The sequence below is a fragment of the Dreissena polymorpha genome, chromosome 9 (assembly GCF_020536995.1).
Source record: "Dreissena polymorpha isolate Duluth1 chromosome 9, UMN_Dpol_1.0, whole genome shotgun sequence".
In the NCBI taxonomy this organism is placed as follows: domain Eukaryota; kingdom Metazoa; phylum Mollusca; class Bivalvia; order Myida; family Dreissenidae; genus Dreissena; species Dreissena polymorpha.
The window spans coordinates 99,640,075-99,668,063 of record NC_068363.1 but is presented as its reverse complement, the minus strand read 5'-3'; the positions used below and the strand labels follow the sequence as shown (position 1 = coordinate 99,668,063).

Below are 27,989 nucleotides of genomic sequence, written 5' to 3'. Positions count from 1 at the left end.
GAGACCACTAGGCTTAAATGGGTTAACAAACACCCACACAACTTATAGCTATTTGGACGTAATGTTTAACAGGATAAAATACTCAATAAAATGTTTACTTGCTGTAAATATTGACAACGTATACAAGGGTGAAAATAAGTGCTATTAGACAATATATCATGCAAGGTCATACATGTACAAATACACATAAGAAGACGAAAACGCTCATTTGCTATTTTCGTTTTTTATTTGTTTTTGCATGAACGTTTATAATGACCAAGACCCATTCAGATATAGGAAAACGTATTAACAAGCTATAGGAAGATGCAGGTTTACATAAAAACATGGAAAATTGCTGTAATAATAATCAAATTGATATACACAGTTTTAAAAATCGAAAAAAGCAAACAAAAACACAAGCAGATATCATATTTATGAATATGTAAGTTTTGCATAAAAAAACTAATAATGCTGGCAAAAAACTGAATTTGTCAGCTACAACAAAGACTCATCCACATTTATCTTCTTTGGAAGAGAGCTTGTTATTAAAATGTATTTGACGTTCACAAGTTGCCATAGCTGCATATTAAGCTATATACTTTTAATAACAGAATACAAAGGTACAAATAGTTTATGTTCTTTGCGAACTTGATGAAAATTATTTAAGAAATGTAAAAACCACACCAAGTTCAAACAATGAAAGAAAAAGAACCACTAGCCAATTTGTACACAAAATTCTATTCATAATATCAATAAATAAACTTCATTTAACTTATATAAAGGAACAAGTTTAGATAATGTGAAAATATTTTATTAGCAAACTATTAACCCATTGTAAAAAGAAATGCCCTGCTTCTATTATGTACACTAACCATAAAATATAGTTTTAGTATATTTTAATGAATGAAGAAGGTCATATATATTATGCGAATGAAGAAATATGATGACCTCAAAAACAATCATACATTAAACTGTTTCTATTTTTATTTTATTACATGGCAATTTTAATAGATTGGATAAAAAGACATGCATATCACTGTAATTGTGTTTCGAACAGAACTCAAGATATACATGTATATGTTGCAAGTTACAATCTGCATTAAAGGCAAGAGGTCCAAAAATAATGAATAGATAATTAAATGGGAAATAAAAACTAGTGTACTTGTACCTGATAAGGGAAGATTAACCAGATTTTTTCTTAAGTTGACATTTTTTGTCTCCCTCAATTACGTCCCAGATGCATTCATGGAAAAAGAATTACATGTATATATCTAAACATACAACCATTTCTTTGCCAAATACACATGAGATTACAAAGGTTTGCGGAGCATTTTATTACAGGAAAAATACTGGATGTGTGCAGAGGACTGACACAAATATGTAAATATTGCAACTTCATTACATAAACAAGATAAAAACATGAATGAATCAAACAATTACTTAACATCATGCATTCGTCCACATACAAGTAGAACATTTTGTTGTTTAAATAGACTTTTAAAAGGACTTGTTCACAGATCAACAAAATGACATGTCTGAAAAAATTGTCATAGATTCACAAATGAATAAATATATGCATTACATTAATTTACGCAATACATTTTAACCATTCCTGGCTTAAAAAAAGTTCCAAATAAAGATTTGCTTATTGATTCTCATCAATCAATATCAGAAAGGTCAAATGTTTGAAATGTTTTCATGGATAATTTAGCAAAAACAAGTTTTATCCACACAGCGTTTAAATTTAAGTCTCAGAATTTTAGCTATTTTTTTCTTTTTGAGGTCTTTATCTTATTTCTAGTTATTTTAGTTAATTAACATCATTCCAAATGCTACCGTTAGTTTGTATAATCATTTGATGATATTTTCACACAAAAAAACCTGCAAATCTGTGAACCAATCATTTTAAGTAATATAAATCAACTATCAACAAGTCTCTTGAACTAAAAAAAAGCTGAAATGCCTATATGGAAATCCTCATTTGCAAATGCACCATTTATCGTAATCTTCAGTTATATACATTGATGCATCTAAATATTTAAGAAAAATAGCATTCAATATGGGAATAGGATATAAGGAGATTGAGTCTTACAAACAAGTTAAATTAAACTGTTTAGTGCATCTAACCATACGTCATAAGGTCACTTGAAAAGAAATACTGCTGAAGTAAAGCATTTAGCAACTGTATTGTAATGTAATCATTCATTCCAAAATTTGTTCCAAGTATATACAGTATAAAGTTCCTCGTTCTGGAATGTAGAACTCAAAACATGGACTTGATTGTATACCTATACAAACATTATTTTTTAAATAATTAACAGGCACACAAACTATATTATGTATTTTTCTCTCTATCCCGATTCCCTTTTTTACATTTTAAAACACCATAAATGCAATGGAGGAGCAATTAATCTGGCTGCAAAGTATTTTGACAAAGGTTTTTAAAAGAAAAGAAATACATTGCATATTTTGTTGGATTTTTGTAGTCATTTTCATCAGCATATTAGCCATACCAAAGCTTTATTGAGCACAAACTTAAAGTTTAAGCTTATTTATTTTAGCTCAATTGAATGAGAAGTACTTACTAATTTAATATTTGAAACAATCTCGAGTCCGTTTCCTGGACCTAGAACCAGTACTTGGTGTCCTAAGAATGCTCCTAAAGTGAGGATCAAATTTGTGACCTACGGGTCGCTAGGCTGACACCATATACACTACACCAAAGCACATACTTACAAATAACTGACAAATTGCCCATCTTTATTCTGAAGGCTGGGCAGAATGGCTGCAGAAATGATTTCCACACAAATGCACAAACAAGTTATATGGCTGAATACATCTAGGGTGAATCACAGACAAATGTTATTCACAATACAAATTTGGGTTTGAAAAAGGCATCAATTACAATCCAGTCCTTGCTGTATGTATGGATTACTGTATGCCAAAAGTACCCTGTCATTCAGGTTTTTTGTAAACAAATAGCTAGACATTTTCTTTAAAAAGAGGGCCAAGATGGCCCTAGTTCGCTCACCTGAGAGGAGTCGGTTCATTAAATCTTTACCAAATGTAAAACTTGACCTAGATATTGTCCAGACAAACATCCTGGTCAAGTTTCATAATTATTTCATCTGCGAGTCATGATCAATGTATCTATGAAGTTTCATGATCCTAGGCATAAGCATTCTTGAGTTATCATCCCGAAACCATTTTTCTAAGTTGAGTCACCGTGACCTTGACAGCCATTGTGTGAATACGTTTTTTGGCACTGTGACCTTGACTTTTGACCTAGTGACCTGATAATCAATAGGGGTCATCTGCGAGTCATGATCAATATACCTATGAAGTTTCATGAACCTAGGCATAAGCGTTCTTGAGTTATTATCCAGAAACCATTTTACTATTTCAGGTCACCGTGACCTTGACCTTTGACCTAGTGACCTGAAAATCAATAGGGGTCATTTGCAAGTCATGATCATTGTACCTATGAAGTTTCATTATCCTAGCTAGGCATAAGGGTTCTTGATTTATCATCCAGAAACCATTTTACTATTTCAGGTCACCATGACCTTGACCTTTGACCTAGTGACCTGAAAATCAATAGGGGTCATCTTCGAGTCATGATCAATGTACATATGAAGTTTCATGATCCTAGGCGTAAGCTTTCTTGAGTTATGATCTGGAAACCATTTTACTATTTCGGGTCACCTTGACCTTTGACCTAGTGACCTGAAAATCAATAGGGGTCATCTACGAGTTATAATCAATGTACCTATGAAGTTTCATGATCGTAGGCCTGAGCATTCTTGAGTTATCATCCGGAAACCATTTTACTATTTCGCGTCATCATGACCTTGACCTTTGACCTAGTGACCTGAAAATGAATAAAGGTTATCTGAGAGTCATGATCAATGTATCTATGAAGTTTCATGATCCTAGGCATAAGCGTTCTTGAGTTATTATCCGGAAACCATTTTAAAGCTTTGAGTCACCATGACCTTGACCTTGTGACCTGAAAATCAATAGGGGTTATCTGCGAGTCATGATCAATGTATCTATGAAGTTTCATGATCCTAGGCATAAGTGTTCTTGAGTTATCATCAGGAAACCATTTTACTATTTCGGGTCATCGTGACCTTGACCTTTGACCTAGTGACCTGAAAATCAATAGGAGTCATCTGCGAGTCATTGTCAATGTACCTATGAAGTTTCATGATCCTTGGCATAAGTGCTCTTGAGTTATCATCCCGAAACCATCTGGTGGACGGACAGACCAATATGAGCAAAACAATATACCCCCTCTTCTTCAAAAGGGGGGGGGGGGGGATAATTAGAAAACTGCCCCCCTCCCAGCAGCCATGTTATTCAACTGACCGGAACCATTTTTGAACTCAACTCTCGTATCAAGGAAACAAATGTTCTGAGCAAATTTCATGAAAATTGGGCCAAAAATGTGACTTCTACTGTGTTCACATGTTTTCACTATATACATATAGAGAAAAATGCCCTGCTAACTGGCGGCCATTTTTTTTCACCAATCCTGACCATTTTCAAACTCGTCCGAGATATCAATAAAACCATAGTTTTGACCAACTTTCATGATGATTGGGCAAAAAATGTGCGTCTAGAGTGTTTACAAGGTTTCTCTATAGCCAAATAGGGAAAACTGCCACTATATACATATTGAGAAAAATGCCCTGCCCACTGGCGGCCATGTTTTTTTACCGATCTCGACCATTTTCGAACTCGTCCGAGACATCAATTGAACCAATGTTAAGACCAACTTTCATGATGATTGGGCAAAAATTGTGACTTCTAGAGTGTTTACAAGGTTTCTCTATGGCCAAATAAGGAAAACTGCCCCGCCCACTGGCGGCCATGTTTTTCAATGGATCGGAACCACTTTTGAACTCAACCAAGATATCATTAAGACAAACATTTTGACAAAGTTACATGAAGATTGGGCATAAAATGTGACTTCTACAGTGTTTACAAGGTTTTTCTTTTTTTTGACCTAGTGACCTAGTTTTTGACCCGGCACAACCCCGTTTCGAACTTGTCCGAGATTTCATTGGGACAAAGCTTCTGACCAAGTTTCATGAAGATGAGACAAGAAATGTGGCCTCTAGAGTGTTTACGAGCAAATGTTAACGGACGGACGGACATACGACGGACAAAGACCGGTCACAAAAGCTCACCTGAGTAATCAGGTGAGCTAAAAAGCAAAGTAATCTTTTTTAAATCAAAATAAAACAAAAAAATGTCAAAAAAATATAAGAAAAAACGTAGCACAAGGTAATGAGAATGGGATTAAATAATGTATAAATATTATATTCTACTTAACAAAAGAAACAAACACACAGCATACACAAAACACAAACAAAAGAGCACTTATAATTACAGAATTTAGAAAACAAAACAAACTGAAAGAGGTCGATGGTCAAAATAAAGTCAACAAAGGCAAGCACATGATAATATATTCTGCTCGAAAAAAAAAGATATCTTATTAATAGCCTTTAAAAAATAACATTTTTGAATGTGCTTCATGTATTACCGTACTTCTCTATTTGAACAAATTTATTGGACAGAAAATAATTGGGCACATCCAAATAAAAAGTATGTCATGCAGTGTCCAGTGAATATCTGCACTTTTTGGATTGTTCAATTACCATATGTATCACCTGGAGGCTAAAGTGCAGGAAAATAAACATAAATGCCAACAACAAATGTTTTGTATATATGAAGCAATAAATAAACATCAAATAGACATAACGTAAGCAAATATAAGTAATGAGTTATATATATCATATTATTTCTTGACTCATGTCATTTAAATGGCTCGGCTAAGCGAATACAAGAGAGGCCATTAAAGGTTGCCCCATGATTTGTGAAGTCATATTTCTTCAAAAATCTTGTGTACGAAATCTTCCAATGCCCATCTCTATATTGTAGATTGCTATCAAGTCCCCCTATATATCTAGTATGCAGTATTTACAAAGCTCCATTTGGAACTGAATAAAATTCCTTAAATGTTAAATTCCCCTGAAGAAGTGACAACTTATGTAGGGACAAGTTTTCATTCAAGCGGTGGCAAAGGTCAGTCAAAATTTGGTATGTGATTGTTTATGAATTTGTTAAGAAGTCTCACAAAGTGCCTAAGCCCATTTTCATTAAAAATTCTTGTTCAGAATTCAGTCTGCATTAAGTAGAATGGGTATATATTTTACTTCTTCAGGTTCTTGCAATAAGTAATCTAAAGTAACACTCATATTGCCCTCTTACAAACAATAGCTCAATATTATAATATATTAATTCTCAGTTCTTAAACCTCTTCTTAAGAAAACAATATCAAGTATGATGAAAACACAATCCATATTGTTAAAAAAAAGTTTAGAGCCATGGAAACCATGGCATGTCACTTAACTGATACTTTTCAAACACAATGAAAACGTAAATTGACACTTGTTCCATACGAAAAACATAAAGATACTAATAATGCTATGTTGAAGAACAAGAACAGTTTATATCATTGAGACAGACTTCATATCTTTTCTACCTGTAAGCAAAATACCTTGTCATGCTTGTATGTATTGCAATTGCCAATATATTAAGCGAAAGACACTTAAAAAGAGTGTAATGTGAAGGATATGTATCACATTTCAGTACATGTACAAGTAAATCAGGTATATGTAAGTATAAGTGAATCTACATGATTCTACGCTTCTCTTAAATATATCCCCAGACTTAAACAATCGAAAAAGACGCTGATTTCTAGACCCTGGAAAAACCAGCACAGCATGTTAAAGGGGCACATTGACGGCTATGACCATATTGCTCAGCAGTTTAATTGTTATACGTATGCACACAATTGATAATGGTACTTCAGTGTAGTTAAATTCTCATTGAAATGAGTGACTTTTCCAGATGTCAGTTTGAATCCAACCAAAGGTAAGTTTTGAAAAAATACTTTTTGGCTATGCATATATTTATTTTAATAATTTCATCAATTTACCATTATTACCACGTTATTCACTAGATTTTTATGTCCAAAAATTGTGAATTGATACAGTTTCAATATGTGACTGAGATATGTTTTAGAAATGCTGCTAATAAGCCCCTTTAACACTAAATATCGAGGCAATGCAATTATGAGTACAAACATATCCATATGACTTCACAAGCGAAAATAAAACTAATGGACCATACGTGTCAGATTGCATCTGACATGACTTATACCTATTGCCACAATAGAAGATAAAATAAGGCTGCCAAACTATACAACCAAGTAACAAAAAAGTATTCTACACTTGTTGTTTCAGTTTGCAAGACTGCCTATCTTTCAAACCAAAATATCAAAACTAATAAATCAGTATATCAATAAGGTGCATATATAAACCATATAGTTTTGTGTAAAATTATATTAATAATTTCTTCTACATGCAAATAAATGACAATCTTTTAGATGGACACTAAGTACACTTTTAAGCACATAAAATACATTTATCATAATGGTAATTTTGTATCTAAAGAAGTACACCAATCAACTTGATTTAAAAAATATAATACTGAATGTCCATAAAAAATATACAACAAGGGACAAAATTGTCACAAAACCAGGATTTCATTGTGAAAAAAAAATCTGATAAAGGGAGAAAACTCAAACTGAACTTTTGAAATGACCAAAAAAATTAACCCCCTTTGTAAGTTTTTTTTTTTTTTTTAAATCTATTTTTAGTCGTGGCGACCTTGACATTGGAGATATTGACGTGATTCTTTCGTGGGACACACCGTCCCATGATGGTGAACAAATGTGCCAAATGATTTTAAAATCTCACAATGAATGACATAGTTATGGCCAGGACAAGCTCATTTATGGCCATTTTTGACCTTTGAACTCAAAGTGTGACCTTGACCTTGGAGATATCGACGTAATTATTTCGCGCGACACACCGTCCAATGATGGTGAACAAATGTGCCAAATGATTTTAAAATCTGACGATGAACGACATAGTTATGGCTCGGACAAGCTCATTTATGGCCATTTTTGACCTTTGAACTCAAAGTGTGACCTTGACCTTGGAGATATCGACGTAATTATTTCGCGCGACACACCGTCCAATGATGGTGAACAAATGTGCCAAATGATTTTAAAATCTGACAATGAACGACATAGTTATGGCCCGGACAAGCTTATTCCGCCAGCCCGCAAGCCAGCCCGCCAGCCAGCCAGCCCGCCCGCATTCGCCAATCTAATAACCAGTTTTTTCCTTCGGAAAACCTGGTTAAAAATCTTTGTGTCTTAATAAATGTTAATGACCATTCCAATGGAAAGATAAAGAGTAAGGTAAAATTTTCATATTCATATAAACATAGGTCATAGATGTTGCTGTCAATTAAGTAGCCATTTCAATAAGTAATAGTCTTGCATGCATCTACCTAAAATTGCTTTTAAGAATTACAAATGCATTTTAAGGGAATAACCTGTGAAACAACAAGTTCATGCACCACCCAATGAGAGCCTCAATTCATCACTAATTTATATAAATATATAACAGAGTACACTATTTACAAAAATTGAAATATGTCTAAGTTGTTGCACAAAAAAGTAATAAAGCAGATGCTATCTTGTTTAATGAACACAAATAATTTCCACCACAGTGCAGCCATTATGTTTATTAAGTTTTCTACATAAGCGAAAACATGTTCTACTCAAATCAGCATCATAAGCACATATAAAGCTCAAATGATCACAATAGAAATAGTTTATAACATGTATTCCTTAATAATATATAATTTCACTATTGAGTTTGAACACCTCCTTCACAAGATACTAATTTCAGCCAATCAAAGTGAAGGTTACATTCACATGATCACGGATTCACCTATCATGATCTAGCTTTCATGTCAACTTGTAATCATCACAGAATTTACCAATCAGGAAGTAGGAAAATGTCACATGATCAAAAATTAGCCAATCAAGACTCAGAACTCGGTCCATTTGGGTTCACGTCCGACTGTGACCTCTTGGCAGTTTTTGTCGTGGATTTTGTCATCTTTTCCAGCTCTGAATGAACAGCTGCCGTATCTGAAGAAGGAAAAGACAACATTTTAACTTAACTTGATTTTACAAAGAGCCCTTCAACAAAACAGTTATATCCCATCTTACAGATGAATATTTACAAGACATACATTGGATATTTTGAAACAATGATATGATTCTTGCAGAATTTTCTATAGAGCAAAGAACATAATCATTATTGTTAATTATAAACATCACATAACAAGAGCTTATCCGTATTGAAACATATTCAAATATAACATTCATTGCAAAAATATTTATCAGACCATGTTACAGTAAAAAACAATTGAAATATTGTTGTTTGTCAGCCAAAAAAGCATGTTTTTAATCATGCAGGCATATGATCTAATTGTTATCATTCCTTTATTTTAGAACACTCACCCATAGATTACCGGCCAAAAAAACAACCATAGTCTACATATAATTGTTTCATGGCCCTTTACCCGTAAGAAACGCACTTTGATGCATTTGTATTTGCTTAGATAATCTAATTAAATTTAAAATCTTCATAACTATAATCAAGTTTTACAGGCTTCATTTCCAACCTTAAGATACTTATGAGCAACAAACAGCATGAAACCTGAACAGACTGCAAGTAAATCACAGTCTATTTTAGTTTTAAGCTGGTTGCAACAGCCATTTTCACTTTGCTTCTGACCGGGAAAGGATTTAAGGGCAACTATTGAAATCAAGCGAACCTGGTCGTGGTGTGCCTACACCTCCAGACTTCTTGCTGAGGAGACTGTTGAAGAAGTTTGCCAGCATGGTCTCACTCGTGTTACCACCCCCAGCACTGGCTTTGGTTTCCATCTAAAATAGACCAAATTGCTTTGTTAAGTTTAAACCTACTTAAATCCCGCTCTAAGAAAAAGGGGTTAAATGCATGTGCATAAGGAATTGTCCAAGATTAGCCTGTGCAGTCTGCGTCTGCACAGGCTAATCAGGGACAACACTTTCCAATTTTTTATTTTATTTTTTTTCATTCAAAAGAAGACCATTCTAAACGAAAATCCAGTCTAGGTGGTATGTGTCATCCCTGATTAGTTTGTGCAGACTTCACAGGCTAATCTGGGACGACACTTTGTGCACATGGATTAAACCCCATTTTCGCAGAGCCTGGCTCATTTATTTTAGCTCGACTGCATTAAAAGCCTAAGGCTTATTGAGACACAAGTTACTCATTGTTTATAAAGAGACTCTATTCAGCTGTCAAGTGAATTTACAGTCAAATTTTTATTATTTGTGTTTACGTTGACTAGTGATGAAAGGCTAGTAAAAATTGGAATAGAAAAATCACTTGTTGATATCGGTCTGTTATTTTGACATGAACACTGACTATTGAAAAACTTGTAATATAAAATTTGCTTCCCAATAATGGAATGTAAACCTTGATATATATAATTAGTTATTTCACACATAAAATTAATTTGGGCTGTGCTCTGTGAAATGGGGGTTTAATGCATGCAGGTAAAGTGTCGTCCAAGACTAGTTTGTGCAGTCTGAACAGGCTAATCAAGGACGACACTTTCCGCTTTTATGGTATTTTTTGTTTACAGAAAGTCTCTTCTTAGAAAAAATTCAGTTAAGATGGAAAGTGTCTTTCCTGATTAGCCATGCACAGGCTAATCTGGGATGACACTTGACGCACATGCATTAAACCTCTTTTTCACAGAGCACGGCCCATATTTATTTTTTAATAAAATCTACAAGATAAGTACATAATGTAGGCAGAAAAACACAGCAACTGTTACATGAGTTAGTCTGCAGGACTAACTCAAGAGCAAATGTATATTTGAAACAACAAGAAAATATGATGAAACTATGGTAAGTATCTTATGAAAATGAATGCATAATGTGATGATAATTATTTATACTTATATTCTATCTAGCCAATCAAAAGCGGATGTTACAAGATGATAATACATGCGAAAAATACTTCAGTCCAAATTTGGATACAACATTCCTTACCTTCTATTTCATGGCTTATAATAAATATGTTACTTTCTTAACTCATCCCAATGGCACAACACTTAGTTGAAGGTATGTAATTTGGAAGAAATGAGAGCTGTCTCCATCGGAACACATATGCCCCCGAAAAACACTTTTTTCGAAACCTAAACGCAGATTTGGAAACCAAAACGCGGACCTTTAGTTCAAGGTCAAGGTCAAAGGGGTCAAAATTTGTGTGCGTATGGAAAGACCTTGTCCATATACACATGCATACCAAACATGAAGGTTACAGCTGAAGCGACATAGAAGTGATGAGCATTTTTTTTAAACCTTATCGCAAACGTGTGACGGAAAGACAGAAGGACGGACAGTGCGATCAGTAGATGCCCTCCTTCAGGGGCATAAAAATAGAATAAACATGAAAGAAAGTTATGCAATTTTCTATGGCAAATAAGAGGCTAGAGAAGAGACATTACTTTACTATCTAACATTTTCAAATGAAGCATATATCAAAACTCCACAATCCATGAACATTAATTTTTGAATAAACATTTGATAAAGGCTAACAAAAGCGCAATCCCAAACAATGTACAAATTTGTACAACACAAGAGTTTCAAGAAATCTTGACAGAACAGAATATTTTTGGGGATATGTATTGTGTTAATTTGACGAAAAAAAAGCACTCATGTACCAACTGACAGTTTGATGACATGACTATATATTATAAATTTACATGTTTCATGAAAATCTCATTATAAACATGCCTTGACTATAAATAAATGACGCAAAAACGCATGATTTCAACAAGTTGAACTAGAGCTTTGTCACAGACATGATGTAAACCCCCACTTGCCGAATTGACACAGACTATTATGCATGCTGTCTTCACAAAACAAGAGAATCTAATTTATGGTGATTTTTAAGAATTATTATGCCATTATCATTTATGGCAATTTTTTACCTTTGAACTCAAAGTGTGACCTTGAGCTAGGAGATATCGACATAATTCTTTCATGCGACACACCATCCAATGATAATGAACAAATGATATTAAAATCTCACAATGAACAACATAGTTATGGCCCGGACAAGCTCATTTATGGCCATTTTTGACCTTTGAACTCAGTGTGACCTTGACCTTGGAAATATCAACGTAATTCTTTCACGCGACACACCATCCAATGATGATGAACAAATGTGCCAAATTATTTGAAAATCTCACAATGAACGACTTAGTTATGGCCCGGACAAGCTCATTTATCGCCATTTTTTACCTTTCAACACAAAGTGTGACCTTAACCATTGAGATATCGACGTAATTCTTTCTCATGACACACTATCCAGTGATGGTGAACAAATGTGCCAAATGATTTTAAAATCTCACAATGAACAACATAGTTATGGCCCAGACAAGCTCATTTATGGCCATTTTTGACCTTTGAATTCAAAGTGTGACCTTGACCTTGGATATATCGACGTAATTCTTTCGCGCGACACACTGTCCAATGATGATGAACAAATGTGCCAAATGATTTTAAAATCTCACAATAAACTACATAGTTATTGCCGTGACAAGCTCATGTATGGCCATTTTTGACATTTGAACTCAAAGTGTGACGTTGACCTTGGAGATATCGAGGTAATTCTTTCGCGCTAAACACCGTTCAATTATGGTGAACAAATGTGCCAAATGATTTTAAAATCTCATAATAAATGACAAAGTTATGGCCCGGACAAGCTCATTTATGGCTATTTTTGACCTTTGAACTCAAAGTGTGACCTTGACCTTTGAGATATCGACATAATTCTTTTGCGCGACACACCGTTCATTGATGGTGAACAGATGTGCCAAATGATTTTCTAAATCTCACAATGAACAACATAGTTATGGCCCGGACAAGCTTTTGGGACAGACCGACAGACTGACCGACAGACAGACTGACCGACAAAGTGACTCCTATATAGATTTCTATTCTATTCTATATAAAGAATAACATTTAGAGTGAAATGATTTGAAATCTTATATCATCAACAGATTGATGCGAACACCAGGACAATAAAGATTCTTTTTTAAATTCGACCTTAATATAACTTTTTGTTTAAGATTGTAAAATGTTCATTTTATGGTTTCATTTAGAAACATGAACATGGGAGTTATGAACATAAATTGTATGAGCCAGGCACTAAGAAACCGTGCTAAATGAAAGTGCATAAAGCCCCATATTAGCCTGTGCAGTCAGCAGAGGCTCATCTAGAACTCACCGCTTTTATGATTTTTTCATATAATTTAAGTCTGTTCTAAAAGAGCAAAGAAACTGGGCAGAAAGTTTTGTCCCAGATTAGCTAGTGGGTTCTGCACAGGCTAATCTGGGAAATATTTTATGCGCAAGCATTCAGCCCTATTTTCCCATGACTGGCTCATACACAAATGATTCCTGATTATTTGATGACAATTCATATGAAGGTTATAGTTCAAACGATATAATGAAAGTTAACTAGGATGCATCTACAAAATGCTACAAACTCAATAATAAAACCCAAACACATACATACTTAGTTGATTATGTATTTTTACACTTACCAATTTCTAAAAACAAAACAAAAAACACAAAGAAATTAAGTCAAAATGCCTAAATACAGGAAATAAATCAGCTACCATATTTTATCACGCAAGCAACACAATTTTATTGCAACAAATAAGCTATGACAAAATAATAAAATAAATTCATTCAGATTTTTTTTTTTATCAATCTGTTAAAAACAAAATGCAAAAATGTTCCACCCTGTAAAACACAAACAATGTTCACTATTGTCATATATATATGGGCCATGCTCTGTGAAAAGGGAGTTTAATGCATGTGTGTAAAGTGTCGTCCCAGATTAGCCAGTGCAGTCTGCACATGATAATCAGGGATGACACATTCAGCTTTTAAGATATTCTTCGTTCAGAGACTCTTCTTAGCAAAAAACTAGTTCTTAGCAAAACACTTTACGCATATGCACGGCTCATATATTAATGAACAAAAGCAAATTGCACATGGATCAACTATGTCATGCTTGGTCTCAGGGAATTGACAGCATGCCCACATTTTACAAACATATTCCACAACCAGGTGGCTACTAAAATACATGAAGAAAAACATAAGAAAAATGTAAACTTTTCAGCTTCAATGCAATATAGCGCACTCTCACAAATGTTCTTCTATCTATCTATCATGCACCATTCAATTGTAGCATTTTATATAATGCCTGTATATTGCAATATCTCAAAATAATTTGTTAGCTCGCTATTAGCTTGCTGTTAGCTCGCTGTGACTTTGTCATTTTAGATTTTAACAAAGTACAGCTGCAAGACATTTGTTAGCACTTTGGCAAATGGGGCCGGGCCCTTTGGATTAGGAAAAAAATCACATCATTTTGACGAAAATTGGGAAAAAGGTTATTCTTGAAAATTACATTGTAAAAATGAAGGTGTTTCAATATTGAATAAGTCCAACTTATAGCGCTGGATAGAAAAATAACCTAAATGTGAAATGTATAAAAACCCATAGAAACCTTAAATAGGGAATTTTGGGCAGCAGTTTGGGACAAATATATGCTTTTCATATTGGGAATGGGGCTGAATTCAACCCCTAACTTTGACTCCACCAAAAAACACTTGTTGTACATAAAAACTCATAGCTTACTGTTAATTTAAAGTGACAATAGCATACACAGGGCTTGATTTCAATCTTTCACCTTGTCCAAATGCCAAACTATTTCCACAAGATAATTTCTTTAAAATGGTGCTATTTTCAAAGAAATTTCAATTTACCCCATAATCTTCCTTGCACTTTTCTCAGTTCTATCAATGAATAATCCACCATAATGGAAGGCTAGGCCCTTCCCGCTACTGAAGAAAAAAAAAAGGCCTGGAACATGCATTATACTATCGTGAGCACCAAATTTAACACTGCCTCATCCGGCGCTACATACCTTCTTGTTGGGTGATACAGTGGTCGGGGTAGGGGAGGATGCTGCCTTGCCCAGCGGCGCGGTTGCGGTCTTACCCACAACAGCAGCAGGGGGTCGGGCCGGGGACTCCTGAAAATGAGTTGCGATACAAGCTTTAAAACAATATATTATTAGGACTCCTGAAATTGAGTGGCAACACAAGCTTCACAACAAAGTTTTGTTGGGCATTCTGACAGTGAGGGACCATACAAGCTTTACAGCAAGGTTGTATTGGGACTCCTGACAGTGAGGGGCCATACAAGCTTTACAGCAAGGTTGTATTGGGACTCATGCAAGTGAGGGGCCATACAAGCTTTACAACAAGGTTTTATTGGGACTCCTGAAAGTGAGGGGCCACACAAGCTTTACAGCAAGGTTTTATTGGGACTCATGAAAGTGAGGGGCCACACAAGCTTTACAGCAAGGTTTTATTGCGACTCCTTAAGTGAGGGGCCACACAAGTTGTACAGCAAGGTTTTATTGGGACTCCTGAAAGTGAGGGGCCATACAAGCTTTACAGCAAGGTTTTATTGCGACTCCTTAAGTGAGGGGCCACACAAGCTGTACAGCAAGGTTTTATTGGGACTCCTGAAAGTGAGGGGCCATACAAGCTTTACAGGAAGGTTTTATTGCGACTCCTTAAGTGAGGGGCCACACAAGCTTTACAACAAGGTATTATTGGTACTCCTTAAGTGAGGGGCCACACAAGCTTTACAACAAGGTATTATTGGTACTCCTTAAGTGAGGGGCCACACAAGCTTTACAACAAGGTATTATTGGTACTCCTTAAGTGAGGGGCCACACAAGCTTTACAACAAGGTTGTATTGGGACTCCTTAAGTGAGGGGCCATACAAGCTTTACAGCAAGGTTTTATTGGGACTCCTGAAAGTGAGGGGCCATACAAGCTTTACAACAAGGTTTTATTGGGACTCCTTAAGTGAGGGGCCATACAAGCTTTACAGCAAGGTTTTATTGGGACTCCTTAAGTGAGGGGCCATACAAGCTTTACAGCAAGGTTTTATTGGGACTCCTGAAAGTGAGGGGCCATACAAGCTTTACAACAAGGTTGTATTGGGACTCCTTAAGTTAGGGGCCATACAAGCTTTACAGCAAGGTTTTATTGGGACTCCTTAAGTGAGGGGCCATACAAGCTTTACAGCAAGGTTTTATTGCGACTCCTTAAGTGAGAGGCCACACAAGCTTTACAACAAGGTATTATTGGTACTCCTTAAGTGAGGGGCCACACAAGCTTTACAACAAGGTATTATTGGTACTCCTTAAGTGAGGGGCCACACAAGCTTTACAACAAGGTTGTATTGGGACTCCTTAAGTGAGGGGCCATACAAGCTTTACAGCAAGGTTTTATTGGGACTCCTTAAGTGAGGGGCCATACAAGTTTTATAACAAGGTTTTATTGGGACTCCTTAAGTGAGGGGCCATACAAGCTTTACAGCAAGGTTTTATTGGGACTCCTTAAGTGAGGGGCCATACAAGCTTTACAGCAAGGTTTAATTGGGACTCCTTACGTGAGGGGCCATACAAGCTTTACAGCAAGGTTTTATTGCGACTCCTTAAGTGAGGGGCCATACAAGCTTTACAGCAAGATTTTATTGGGACTCCTTAAGTGAGGGGCTATACAACTTTACAAAATATATTTTATTGGGACTCCTGAAAATGTGAAGCCATACAAGCTTTACAATATTTCATAGGGACTCTTGAAAGTGAGGGGCCATATAATCATGGAAGTAAACAAGTATGGAATGGTAAGGGCCATAATAAATCACTTTTGCCTAATTATGGGCGCTCACAAAAAACCAACAAGATTTGAACAACAGGAGAGTGATCGTATACTCCTAAAAGGACATACAATAACTGTTTACTTATAATTAGACCTAACAAAGTTAAAACCTATTTGCAAAAACATATTTGACATAAACACTTTCCTGCTTAGAAGCAAAGTGAAAATGGCAATATTCAACAAACCTAAAACCAGAACAAACTGCAGGTAACTTCCAGGCTGTTCAGGTTTTATGTTGTTTGTTGCTCATCAGTATCTAAGGGTTAGAAATGAAGCCTTTAAAATTAAATCTAGTAAGGAAAAAGTGATAAAAATTAATTTGATTTTCTACAGAACTAGAAACCTATTAACTTGCATTTATGAGCAGGAAAGGGTAAAATGGGAGAAAATCAGGTGAAAATAAAACCAGTCCCACCCCTTCGGCCTGCGAGCCTGCGGCCCCTGGTGAAGGTGCCTTGTTCAGATGGGACTGTTGCTTCATTAGGAACACTTGCACGTCCTCCACTGTTATCTCTGCATCTCGCTGCACCGGCTGCAATGCACAACAGCTGATAAGTGTATGAGCCTTGCTCTACGAAAACTGGTATTAATGCATGTGCGTAAAGTGTCATCCCAGATAAGCCCATGCAGTCGTCACAGGCTAATCAGGGACAACACTTAGTTTTTATGGAATTTTTTGTTTGAAGTAAGTCTCCCAAACCAAAATCCAGTCTAGGCAAAAAGTGTCGTCCCTGATTAACCTCCACAGACTGCAGAGGCTAATATGGGACGACACTTAATTGAATACATATCAAGGCAAATATAAAGCTGATTTATAAAAATGGTCTGATCGCTCAATTGACCACATTATTGTCTACAAAAAAATCCTCATGAATAAAACCTAGATGACTTTAGGGGCAGTGATAAGAATTAACAGTGAAAAATAACTGTCATTAAAAGTGACTAAACAGTAGATTTATGCAATGGTAAACAGAATGTTCTGTCCTATTGCCAGCTTTCAGCTCTAACATGGATTCCCATGGATTGCTTTTTATTTATTTCCAACGTTGTAATATTTTCACCAGTATTTTAGTCCAATCAGCATTGTAAAAGATGGCAGTCAGTTAACTTACTCATACTTTTCCTGGGTAAGCTTTCTTACCTAACCATAACCCTGAGCTAACAATGCCAGTAATTTAAAACTGCCCTACTTGAAGGTATAGGGAGAATTACCATAGAAATAATTTCATGACTTATACTGACTAATACCCATACAATCTATATAGCCAGACCAAAACTCGAAAGCCCGATTCTCCTTCTGTAGTACACTACCAACTGAGCTTTCTATGCTGATAAATGGCCTGAATCTGTATTGACAACATTATTGTCCACAAAAACTAAATGACTAGAGTGGCATGGAAAATTATCAAGAGTAAAGAAATAACAGTTATTATATGGGCTTTAAAGCTCAAACTATGTCACAGAACAATGTGTTTCTGTTGATATCTTTCAGGATATACAAGTGTTGGTATTGCATATAGAATAAGCATAATAGTGTGCATGATATTTATATTATTCAAAATGTATGTTTAAATAAAACAAGTGACACCATATATATATATATTGTAAACAAATTCTATAAATATTTTAAGTTAAATACCAGGAAACTTGTAGTGCAAAAAATAGCTTTAATTATTCTTCCAAAATATTTATAACTGTGCCAATAATATATTTATCTTAGCTAATGAGGATTAAAACTCTACAAGCAAGGTACCTTTCTAAAAGCTTTTAAAAACATTAATAAAATAGTGCTAAACAAATAAACTTGAGATATAATACAATATAAATTTGTACTAGCCTAATAAACACTGTAACAACCTCATATAAGATACACAAAAACACTTAAAAAATGTTATTAAAATGTTTAGTATTTTGTTGTGTATGCAAACTGAGAATTTCTAACAAAAAAAATGTACTGGTTACAGATGTGTGTTTGTATCTGACATCTTGAAGACCAAGATAAAGCTATCCACATATATCTTCTTTAATAATATGTCACAATTTGTTAAGATTATTCACATAGTGTTACAAAATCATAGCACTACATACAGCCAAACCAGTTTCAAATAAATTAAGACAACCAATACCCACATTACACAATGTATGTGCCAAATATACATGTAGAATAACAGCACAATAGTATTTCAAACTATTTCTTTTATAAATGCAGACAACCAATAACTAATCATGTATTTATCCAATATACGAGCTGTGCTCTGTAAAAAAGGGGTTTAATGCATGTGCATAATGTGTCATTCCTGATTAGCCTGTGCAGTCTGCACAGGCTAATCAGGGACGACACTTTCCGCCTAAACTGGGTTTTTGCTAAGAAGACTTTCTGTTAACAAAAAATACGATAAAAGCGGGAAGTGTTGTCCCTGATTAGCTGACTGCACAGGCTTATCTGGTACGACACTTTACGCACATGCATGAAACCCCCTTTTCACAGAGAATGATATCCTCTTCATACACAACAAAACATATACCCGGAACAAGAATTGCATAATTCAGACAGGTGTAAAAAGGCTGTGTTGTTTTCGATTTTTCATTTATGAAATAAATTCAAATGAAGTATCAATAATGTCTTGTTTATTTAAAGTGATATTATGGTCATTTAACAGTTAATAGGTGTCTATCGCAACTGTTGTTTATTTTTGGTGTTTTCACTTCATATACACTTATATTTGTTAAAGCAGCATCAACATATACTAAAACAATATCCAGGAAAGAGAAAAATAATGCATTTGAATATGATCATGCATGTACGATGTGAACTTAAATTTAGTTTTAGTGCAGATTCGTTTATACGACACAAAGACACAATTTTGTTTTACGGATCATTTCGGATTAGAGGACTGGTTGAGTCATGTAAAATACCGTATAATCTATATAAAATATATTATTTTAATAAACAACTAGTAGCAAGATGAGTTGCAGATAATTGGTCAGTAACCACATTGTAACTAACTCTTTTGACCTGTTTTTATTCTTTTCATCTCAATTCAACAGTGAAAAATGTCCATATTATCACTTTAAAGCATGAGATAATATGTTCTAAAATGAGTAAAACAAGAAAACAAACACAGAAAATGGGTTAAGATGGCAATCATTTTAAACAGAAAACAACAGAAAGTCATATTACATTAATTAAATGTAAACAATTCTATTAAATAACATCAAATACAACACAACATGTGTAAACACCTTAATCAAATAGTTTTTTAACTTCACTTTTCAGACACAAAGCACAAAATCAAAACAGTTATGTTCACGTTGTCTGTATCAATATTTTAAAACTTGCAGTTCATATATGGAAGCCAATATCTGTCGAAGAGATACATATGAAGCTCATAACTTGGCTGTGTGTTGATAAAATTATAAGCACAAAAGCTGATATTATAGTCTCTAATTAATAATGTTAAAGCAAAACCTAGAAAAATAAAAGCACTACAAAACTTACCGCATGGATTAAACGAATAGGAGTTCTGGTCTGATGAATGATTAACACAAATGAAGAATATAACAAAAACAAACTAAAACATTTGAATAGGATGACAGCTAACTATTGTTTGACATTTTAGTAATTGAATATATCAGATTGTGGATGTTTAAGGGACCTTTTCAAGTTTTGGTAAATTGAAAAAATTGAAAAACAAAAACATGTTTCAGATTTGCAAATGTTCTTTGTAGTAATGATTTTTGCAAGGAAACAGTAATACTGAACATTATACTCTAAAATATCCATTATATACATATACATCCTTTGACAATTTAATAACCTGAAAATTAAAAAGTGTTACAAATGCAAAACAATTGAACAATTTGGAGAGTTTAATTGTTAAGATTAAATTTTGTGACATTATGAGGACTGCCTTATTATTAATATAAAGTATAAAATACAACACTCACTGTGTGAGTACAGATGGCAGAGTGGTTTCAGTGCTTGATTTTTACTCTAAGGGTTAGTGGTTTGAGCCCAGTTGAGGGTTAATTTATTTTCTTTCTTTCTTCAATAGTATTCTTATTCTTAACTGGAGCTATTTAGTTCCGATGTTAACATTTATCAATTTAAAGTAGGAATGGCATCGAATTCCTATATCGGTATTCAAGTATTTGCAAATCCATTCAATCGAATATTCGAATATTCGCATAAAACGGCTGGCTAGATATAACTTCTTTTACTCAGTTTCGTATCCAGTTGGGATATTTTATATAAATTGACAGAGAAATACAATTGAATATACAATTGTTGTGTTGAGAAATAGAAAGAAAATGTAGCTTAATTGTAAAAACAAACTTTGATAAAGCCTATTGAAGCGAAATATATCAGAAAAGAGTGAAACTTGTACTGTGTTAACTTCCATTGCTTTGTAAGTTATATCTGTATGCTGACTACGATGCTGTTTGTTAAAGTTGCTATCAAATAATTGTATCGCTGTCGGCTAATACTATGACCGATACTGTAATCCGGCACAAATAGAAGAGAAAATATCATGTTATATCATTTTATTTTTATTTGAAATGTTAAAGTAACGATTGCGTGTACATTTTTATAAAGAAACATATCATAAGGCATGCAAAGTACACCAAATATTCAAGAACAAATATATTAAGGAAAAACATCATGTCATATAATTTTATTGTGCTTTATAACGTACTTTAATGCCAAAACGACACACTTTTGTCATTTTCGCGCTGAACCATTGATGAACTTTCTTTGCAAAATCAACAAGCACAATACTAACACAAAGTCGTATTTTTCCAAACGAGAATAATGTCATATGTTGTTGCCTAGCCGCCCGATGCCGGTTAGAAACCAAGAAGCCCGTCGTAGGTTACGTAAAGCGCACCTCAATGTAGCATTCTAACCAGCACGTGCCAAATTTCATATAAACAGAGAAGAAAATCGTCAATGGGTTATTCTGGAATAATTATGGGTGGAGCTTATACACTGAAAGCACGTGCTGTAACTAAACAAAACATGCCGATACATCATCTACCAGCGTAATAATCCAGTATTTTATGAATGAAAGTCGGAGATCTGATCGACAGATCAGCTGAAATATAAATTATGCCCAAATTGAGTAATTCACTCATTTTAATGGCTGTTCATACTGTGATCACAGAAACTTAATTTTTATTTGCCAGTCAAATGAAGCCATCAATTGGCACCCCATTGACAAACAACAGTTCGGGACTTTCTTAGAGTGTGTATATTGCATTGCGCAATCAACGCTGATACAGGCCGCGTTATCAGTTTGACCAGGTATGTGTATTAACGTACTTATACACATACCTGGTTTGTCACGGAGAACGTCACATCAGACATGTTAATCCCAAGTGATTTCGGTAGCCAATTAGTAAGCGGCTCGCAGGTCATTACATACTAAGGAAATTACGTTTGAAAAAAATTGCGAATATCAATTATGTTATTCGAATACTGACCATTCAATTGACAATTCGAAAAATTTTGCCATCCCCAATTTAAAGCATTAAATGACAAACTTTCATACATGCAAAAATTTGTGAAAAGGTCCCTTTAACATTTGAGTTGTTGCATATATGAGATTGCGGTTGCTTACAATTTAGTAAGTGAAGAAGTCAGATTCCAGTAGCAAACATTTTAGTAATTTAATAAGTCAGATTTGGGTAGAAAACATTTAAGTAATTGCATAAGTCAGGTTGTGGTAGCAAACATTTTAGTAACTGAAGAAGTCAGATTCTGGTAGCAAACATTTTAGTTATTAAATAAGTCAGATTCTGGTAGCAAATATTTAAGTAATTTAACAAGAGATTGCCAAGCAATATTGTCCCCTACCTGTGAAACTCCACCATTTACTTTTTTTTTTAATTTGTTGCCATAGCAACTAGAATTCTTGACGTAGGAACAAAACGAAATGACGTGCATAATCTCCATATTGCCATCTATCCATGTTTCAAGTTTCATGAAAAAATATGAAGAACTGTTAAAAGTTATCGCAGGATCCAGAAAAGTGTGACAGACAGACTGACAGACTGACAGACAGACAGACAGACTGACAGACAGACAGACTGACAGACAGACAGACTGACTGACGTACAGAGTGCAAACCATAAGTCCCTTCCGGTTTCACCAGTAGAGGACAATAAGTCAGATTCTGGTAGCAAACCTTTTAGTAATTTCAGAAGTCAGAGTCTGGTAGCAAACCTTTTAGTAATTTAACAAGTAAGATTCTGGTAGGAAACATTTTAGTGATTTCTTAAGTCAGATTGAGGTAGCCAACATTTAAGTTGCATACATGCATGGTACTAGGTACATGTCTATTATCCTTATGTCACAATCAGTCATTCTAATTGTATAATTACAAATATGCATATTGTTGAAAGAATGTGTTTGTTAGAGAGCATATATTTTAAAATAAAATATATTTAAAATGTTTTAAATTAAGACATTTGTCCATAGGACACGTATGCTCCAACATTAAACTTTAAACTCCAGGAAAGTCAAAAACAACCCGTTTTCTAGACAAACTTGAATTTTGACCACATGTGTGACCTTGACCTTTGAGATAGGACAACGAAGATTTTACACGTGAAACATAGTCTTTAATGATTGACAGAATTATTTTTAAACATGTCAATATACGGCTAATTTACGGCTTAGACAGGAAGGTTGCCACAGACAGACTACGAATGATATATGCTCTTTATTTGGAGGAGGGAACCCAAAATGGTGGTAAATAATAATAAACAAAATACTTGTACCAATTCATGCACACTTTTTTATTATGGTTATGACCTTTTGTTTAAAAAACCTTTTATTACCTAGCTTGATAATTATTTCCCTTTAACAAATGAAACGAAGTATGTCTTGGTTATATAGTACAAAATATAGGATCGATATAGGACACAACACAAAAGGAGTCATACAAAGGGAAAGCAACGTGACAGAGTTACCTACCTTACGAACTGAGGGCCTGGAAACAACGTCTTCATAGTTGTCTGTTGGTTTTATGTTCAATAGGTTTTCATGTAAAATTGCAATCTTTTTTTCATTGTCCCAACCCATTGGGCTGCAAAAAAGGCAGTAAACGATAGATGAATAGTTCAGACAATGTATGTGATTTCCATATTAATTTTGTTTTTCGCTTCTTATGCAACCATAAGCTACTAGATGGACGAGATATAATTGACATGTTACACATGTTTACCAGATATCATTATGTGTTTGTTTTTTTAATAGAAGCTTTGGATCTGAACTTATTGCAGTGTCATTTGGGGTCATATTTGAGCACTACAATTTGATCTCATAAATAAGTTTTGTTCCTAAAATTCCTCCAAAAATTTCCATTTATTTGTTTCACAATTTTTTATTCTTAATAGATTGAAACATTCAATTTGAAACATTCAATTTAATCCCCCTATAAAGCTTTCGGAGTTGAATGATAGCAAATACTGTGCTCCAAACACATTTTTCCCAATCAAAAGATCCTCTTTCCCAAAATGATGAATCCACCCCCCCACACACACTGGATTGCTCCAGAAAGACTCGAGATTTCTGATGCAAGGTGTTACAAGCAGGCTGTCTCAATTGAAATTGTATCTTAACCAAACTAACACAAAAATAATTCTTGTTGTCAAATGCACATTAAGTGTTAAGCACTTAACAATTGTTTAAGTATTAGATACCACGATGATAGGTAAATACCCAGTATCCCACTTAACCCTTGAATATTTTACACTGAAGTATGCCTGCCATTCTAACGTTCACTTACATGAACACACTATCCTTTTCCACGACATAGGCAGACATTGTGAAGGGGAACCCATATATCCGATGTAATAAATACTGGTGAAGTAGGTCACAATTCTTCTCCTCCTTCACCGATGTGTAGAACAGAGCAGCACCATCTGACCCCGTTGTTAAGGAAATCATTTGTATTTATAAATTAGCAACACTCTGGTAAAAAGCAAGTGTGTAAAGTGTCATCCCTGCAGTCTGAACAGGCTGATTGGGGACAACACTCTATGCCTACACTGAATTTCTGCTAAGACATTTTTTGGAAGTGTCGACTACATACTTTTCAGGATAAATCAGGGACAACTCTTTCCCCACAACACCATTAAGTCACTTTTTTCAAAAGAGGCTAAAATATATGAGCGTGGCTCTGTGAAAAAGGGGTTAAATGCAGGTGTGTTAAAGTGTCTTCCCATGATTAGCTCTGTGCAGTCCGCACAGGCTAATCAGCAGGTACGACACTTCATTCAGGCTTATATCTTCATTTGTATGAAAGTCTCTTCTGTGCAAAAATCAAGATTTATATGCGGAGAAGTGGTTCCCTGATTAGGCAGACAGCAACGGCTAATCTGGGAAGACACTTACAAGAGCACATGCATTAAACCCCTTTTTCACAGAGCATGTGCGCATAATCCTTGCGTGTGTTTGTTGGTTAATCTCTTGTGTTTTCTGTATATAGACAACAATATAGATGACAGTTGTCGCCTTAACCCCCGTGTCATCGCCTTTCAGTGCAAGGTTGTACCCACTCAAAGCATTTAACCATTTCTTATTGCAACAGTCATACTACTGGCAGCGTCTTGACAAATGACCAACTTGAATTACGTGAGAATAATTTTAAATCACCTAATCCCCACAAAAGTGATGTTGCCCAAGGGGTTATAACTCTCAGGACAATCGGATTACAGGGTTGCACATTAACCTTTCCCCATTCAGAGGCAAAGTGAAAATGGCTATAATGTGCAAAACAGCATAAAATCACACAAAATAGTGGGTATAATGAGGGATTGTTTTTCAATAAATTACTTTTAGCAAAGGATACAATTCAAACAGAAATTTCTTATATGGCATTTGTATAAAGTCAAAATGCTCTTCTTTATATCATGTTCTTTTTCTAATGTCGAGATAGAATCTGCCTGAAAAAAAGAAACTAAATTATAAGCATAACATATGATAGTGATGGCAAATATATACAATCAGTACAAATAAAGCCCACATCAATTGCAGATTTGAGAAAAGTACATGAACTTAATGCTGGTAACGCACCTTATTAAATAAAAATATTTGTTGACTTCACAGTAGAATAACAAGACTATTGCCAGCAATTAAAGTCCCCTACTCGGCTCCCAACATTGTCAGAATATTTTTTTTATTTGTTGCCATAGTAACCAGAATTTTTGATGTACAGACAAAATGAATGACGTGGCATAATGTCCATATTGCATTCTATCCATGTGTTGAAGTTTCATGAAAAAAATATTTAGACTTTTAAAGTTATCGCAGGATCCAGAAAAAAAACACCATTTTCAGGCTGTCAAGTGACCTTTTTTCAAAAAGTATGAAAAATAGGAACTACTTTTGCAAGAAAAGTAGAGGAAAATAGTAGGAAAAGTAGGAACTTTTCCCTCAAAAGTAGGAATACATAATACTATTTTTTAGACACAGGTCCAGGAAACATAGCTTGAAACAGAGCAGGAGTGCCATCACATGTTCTTTATGGATACCCACTTGAAGGCTACCTTAAGGGCCCAGAAGATTTCAGCCTTTTGTATCGGTTCCTTGTGTGATGGTTGTACTTGCATACAGATAGATTTATATCCCCACCCGACCACTGAGAGCTGCTTGGCTTTGGGGCACTTCCACGCTTTTGTGAAGTTATCATGCATGTATTCATGTTTTCCTTGTGTTTTATCCATCTGCATGACTTATCAGTTGATTAGCACCAGAATTACAAATAGAGGACTTCATTTAGACAGTAAAATATCTTGCAAACTCATTGCCGGTATCCTCTCTTGCACCATGATCCAAGGTGTTTTTCCACTGTTGTCCCAATGTCTCCATCCATGAAGGTTAAACTTTGTTTTCCCACTAGGCATTTAGCACTTAGTGTATCTATGATAATTAAGTTTCAAGCAAGCTACCCTGATAAAGAAGTATAAGTAAGATGCTGTTTCATTTTGTGTCTCATCAAATAATTAAGTGTTTGAGGTCTTCTGTGTAGGGATATAAAAATGGTAATATATTGTGCATGTTATATCCTTAAGCAGAAGACCAAATTGTATTTAGTGATACACCAACTTGTTGTACAAGATTAATACTAGTATATAAACCAGTGTCAATGCTCTGCTACAGCTACATTGTGAAACCTTTAAATTGACAATAGGGTGCAGTTATAATAACTTAAGTTACATTCAAAATGACTGGTCATTGTAGAGCAGATTGGAGATACTGGAGATCGGACCTTATCACCTGACATCTTTATGACATCATTGATTGGGCAATGAAACAGTTGCACTACATTGTTTATTCCAGTTTCAAATAATGGATTTTACATTATTGATTACTTCGCCTGAGTGTAATAATGCCGTTAAATAATTTAATACTACGCTGTAACACCTTGAAGTTACCTCACTAGCTATGGCATCATTAGACAAGAATTGTGTTTGTCAGAAACACAATGCCCACTATTGCGCCGCTTGAATAAAATTTCAATATATCATTTGGCAGGTTTTAGAAAATATCTCCCTTTTAAAGCTTATTACTTCCTTGATTTGTACTTTTTTACTTTGACCTTGAAGGATGACCTTCACCTTTCACCACTCAAAATGTTCAGCTCCATGATATACACATGCCCTGCAAAATATCAAGTTGCTATCTTCAAAATCAATATTGGCAATAGTTATGGCCCATATTAAAGTTTCGGACAGACACCTGACATGACAGACAGACAGACGACAGACAGCCAACGGACTGACAGTACAACTGCTAATGCCACCCTACCGGAGGCACAAAAATGTATCGGGACATTTAGGCTAGCTGTGCATTTATCTTCAATTACTAAACATGATGTACCTATGATATCAATAAACATCATATCTGTGGTCTGTAATAAGACAAATATATTTTTTACATTTATTTGTAAATGATGAACTACTCAAGCGCAAAGCATCAGTTTTATCGTTTTGCATATAACTTGTGTGAATAAATTCCATAACTTCATATACCACTCATACAATAACATGTATCTCTATATCTCTACTATTCCAAACTAGCAATATCATGTAAACATGCATAAGGTTGGTCAAATTGTTGTCAATAGAGACAAAATAAAACTGGGAATAAACAATTGGTGGCCCTCAGCTCTTGCATCACTGG

At 34.8% G+C, this 27,989-nt stretch overlaps 1 protein-coding gene across 1 annotated transcript; it reads right to left on the bottom strand.

Moving 5' to 3' along the window:
- Positions 1-81: 81 nt before the first annotated feature.
- LOC127844870 (cytoplasmic dynein 1 light intermediate chain 2-like) lies at positions 82-25,675 on the bottom strand. Its single transcript, XM_052375407.1, has 7 exons — positions 25,657-25,675; positions 24,592-24,727; positions 23,778-23,889; positions 17,214-17,330; positions 14,982-15,089; positions 9,754-9,865; positions 82-9,061 (listed from the first exon to the last, which is right to left on the bottom strand). Exons 2-7 carry the CDS (start codon positions 24,627-24,629, stop codon positions 8,952-8,954), a joined length of 597 nt encoding a protein of 198 aa, XP_052231367.1. The 5' UTR covers positions 24,630-24,727; positions 25,657-25,675; the 3' UTR covers positions 82-8,951.
- Positions 25,676-27,989: the final 2,314 nt, after the last annotated feature.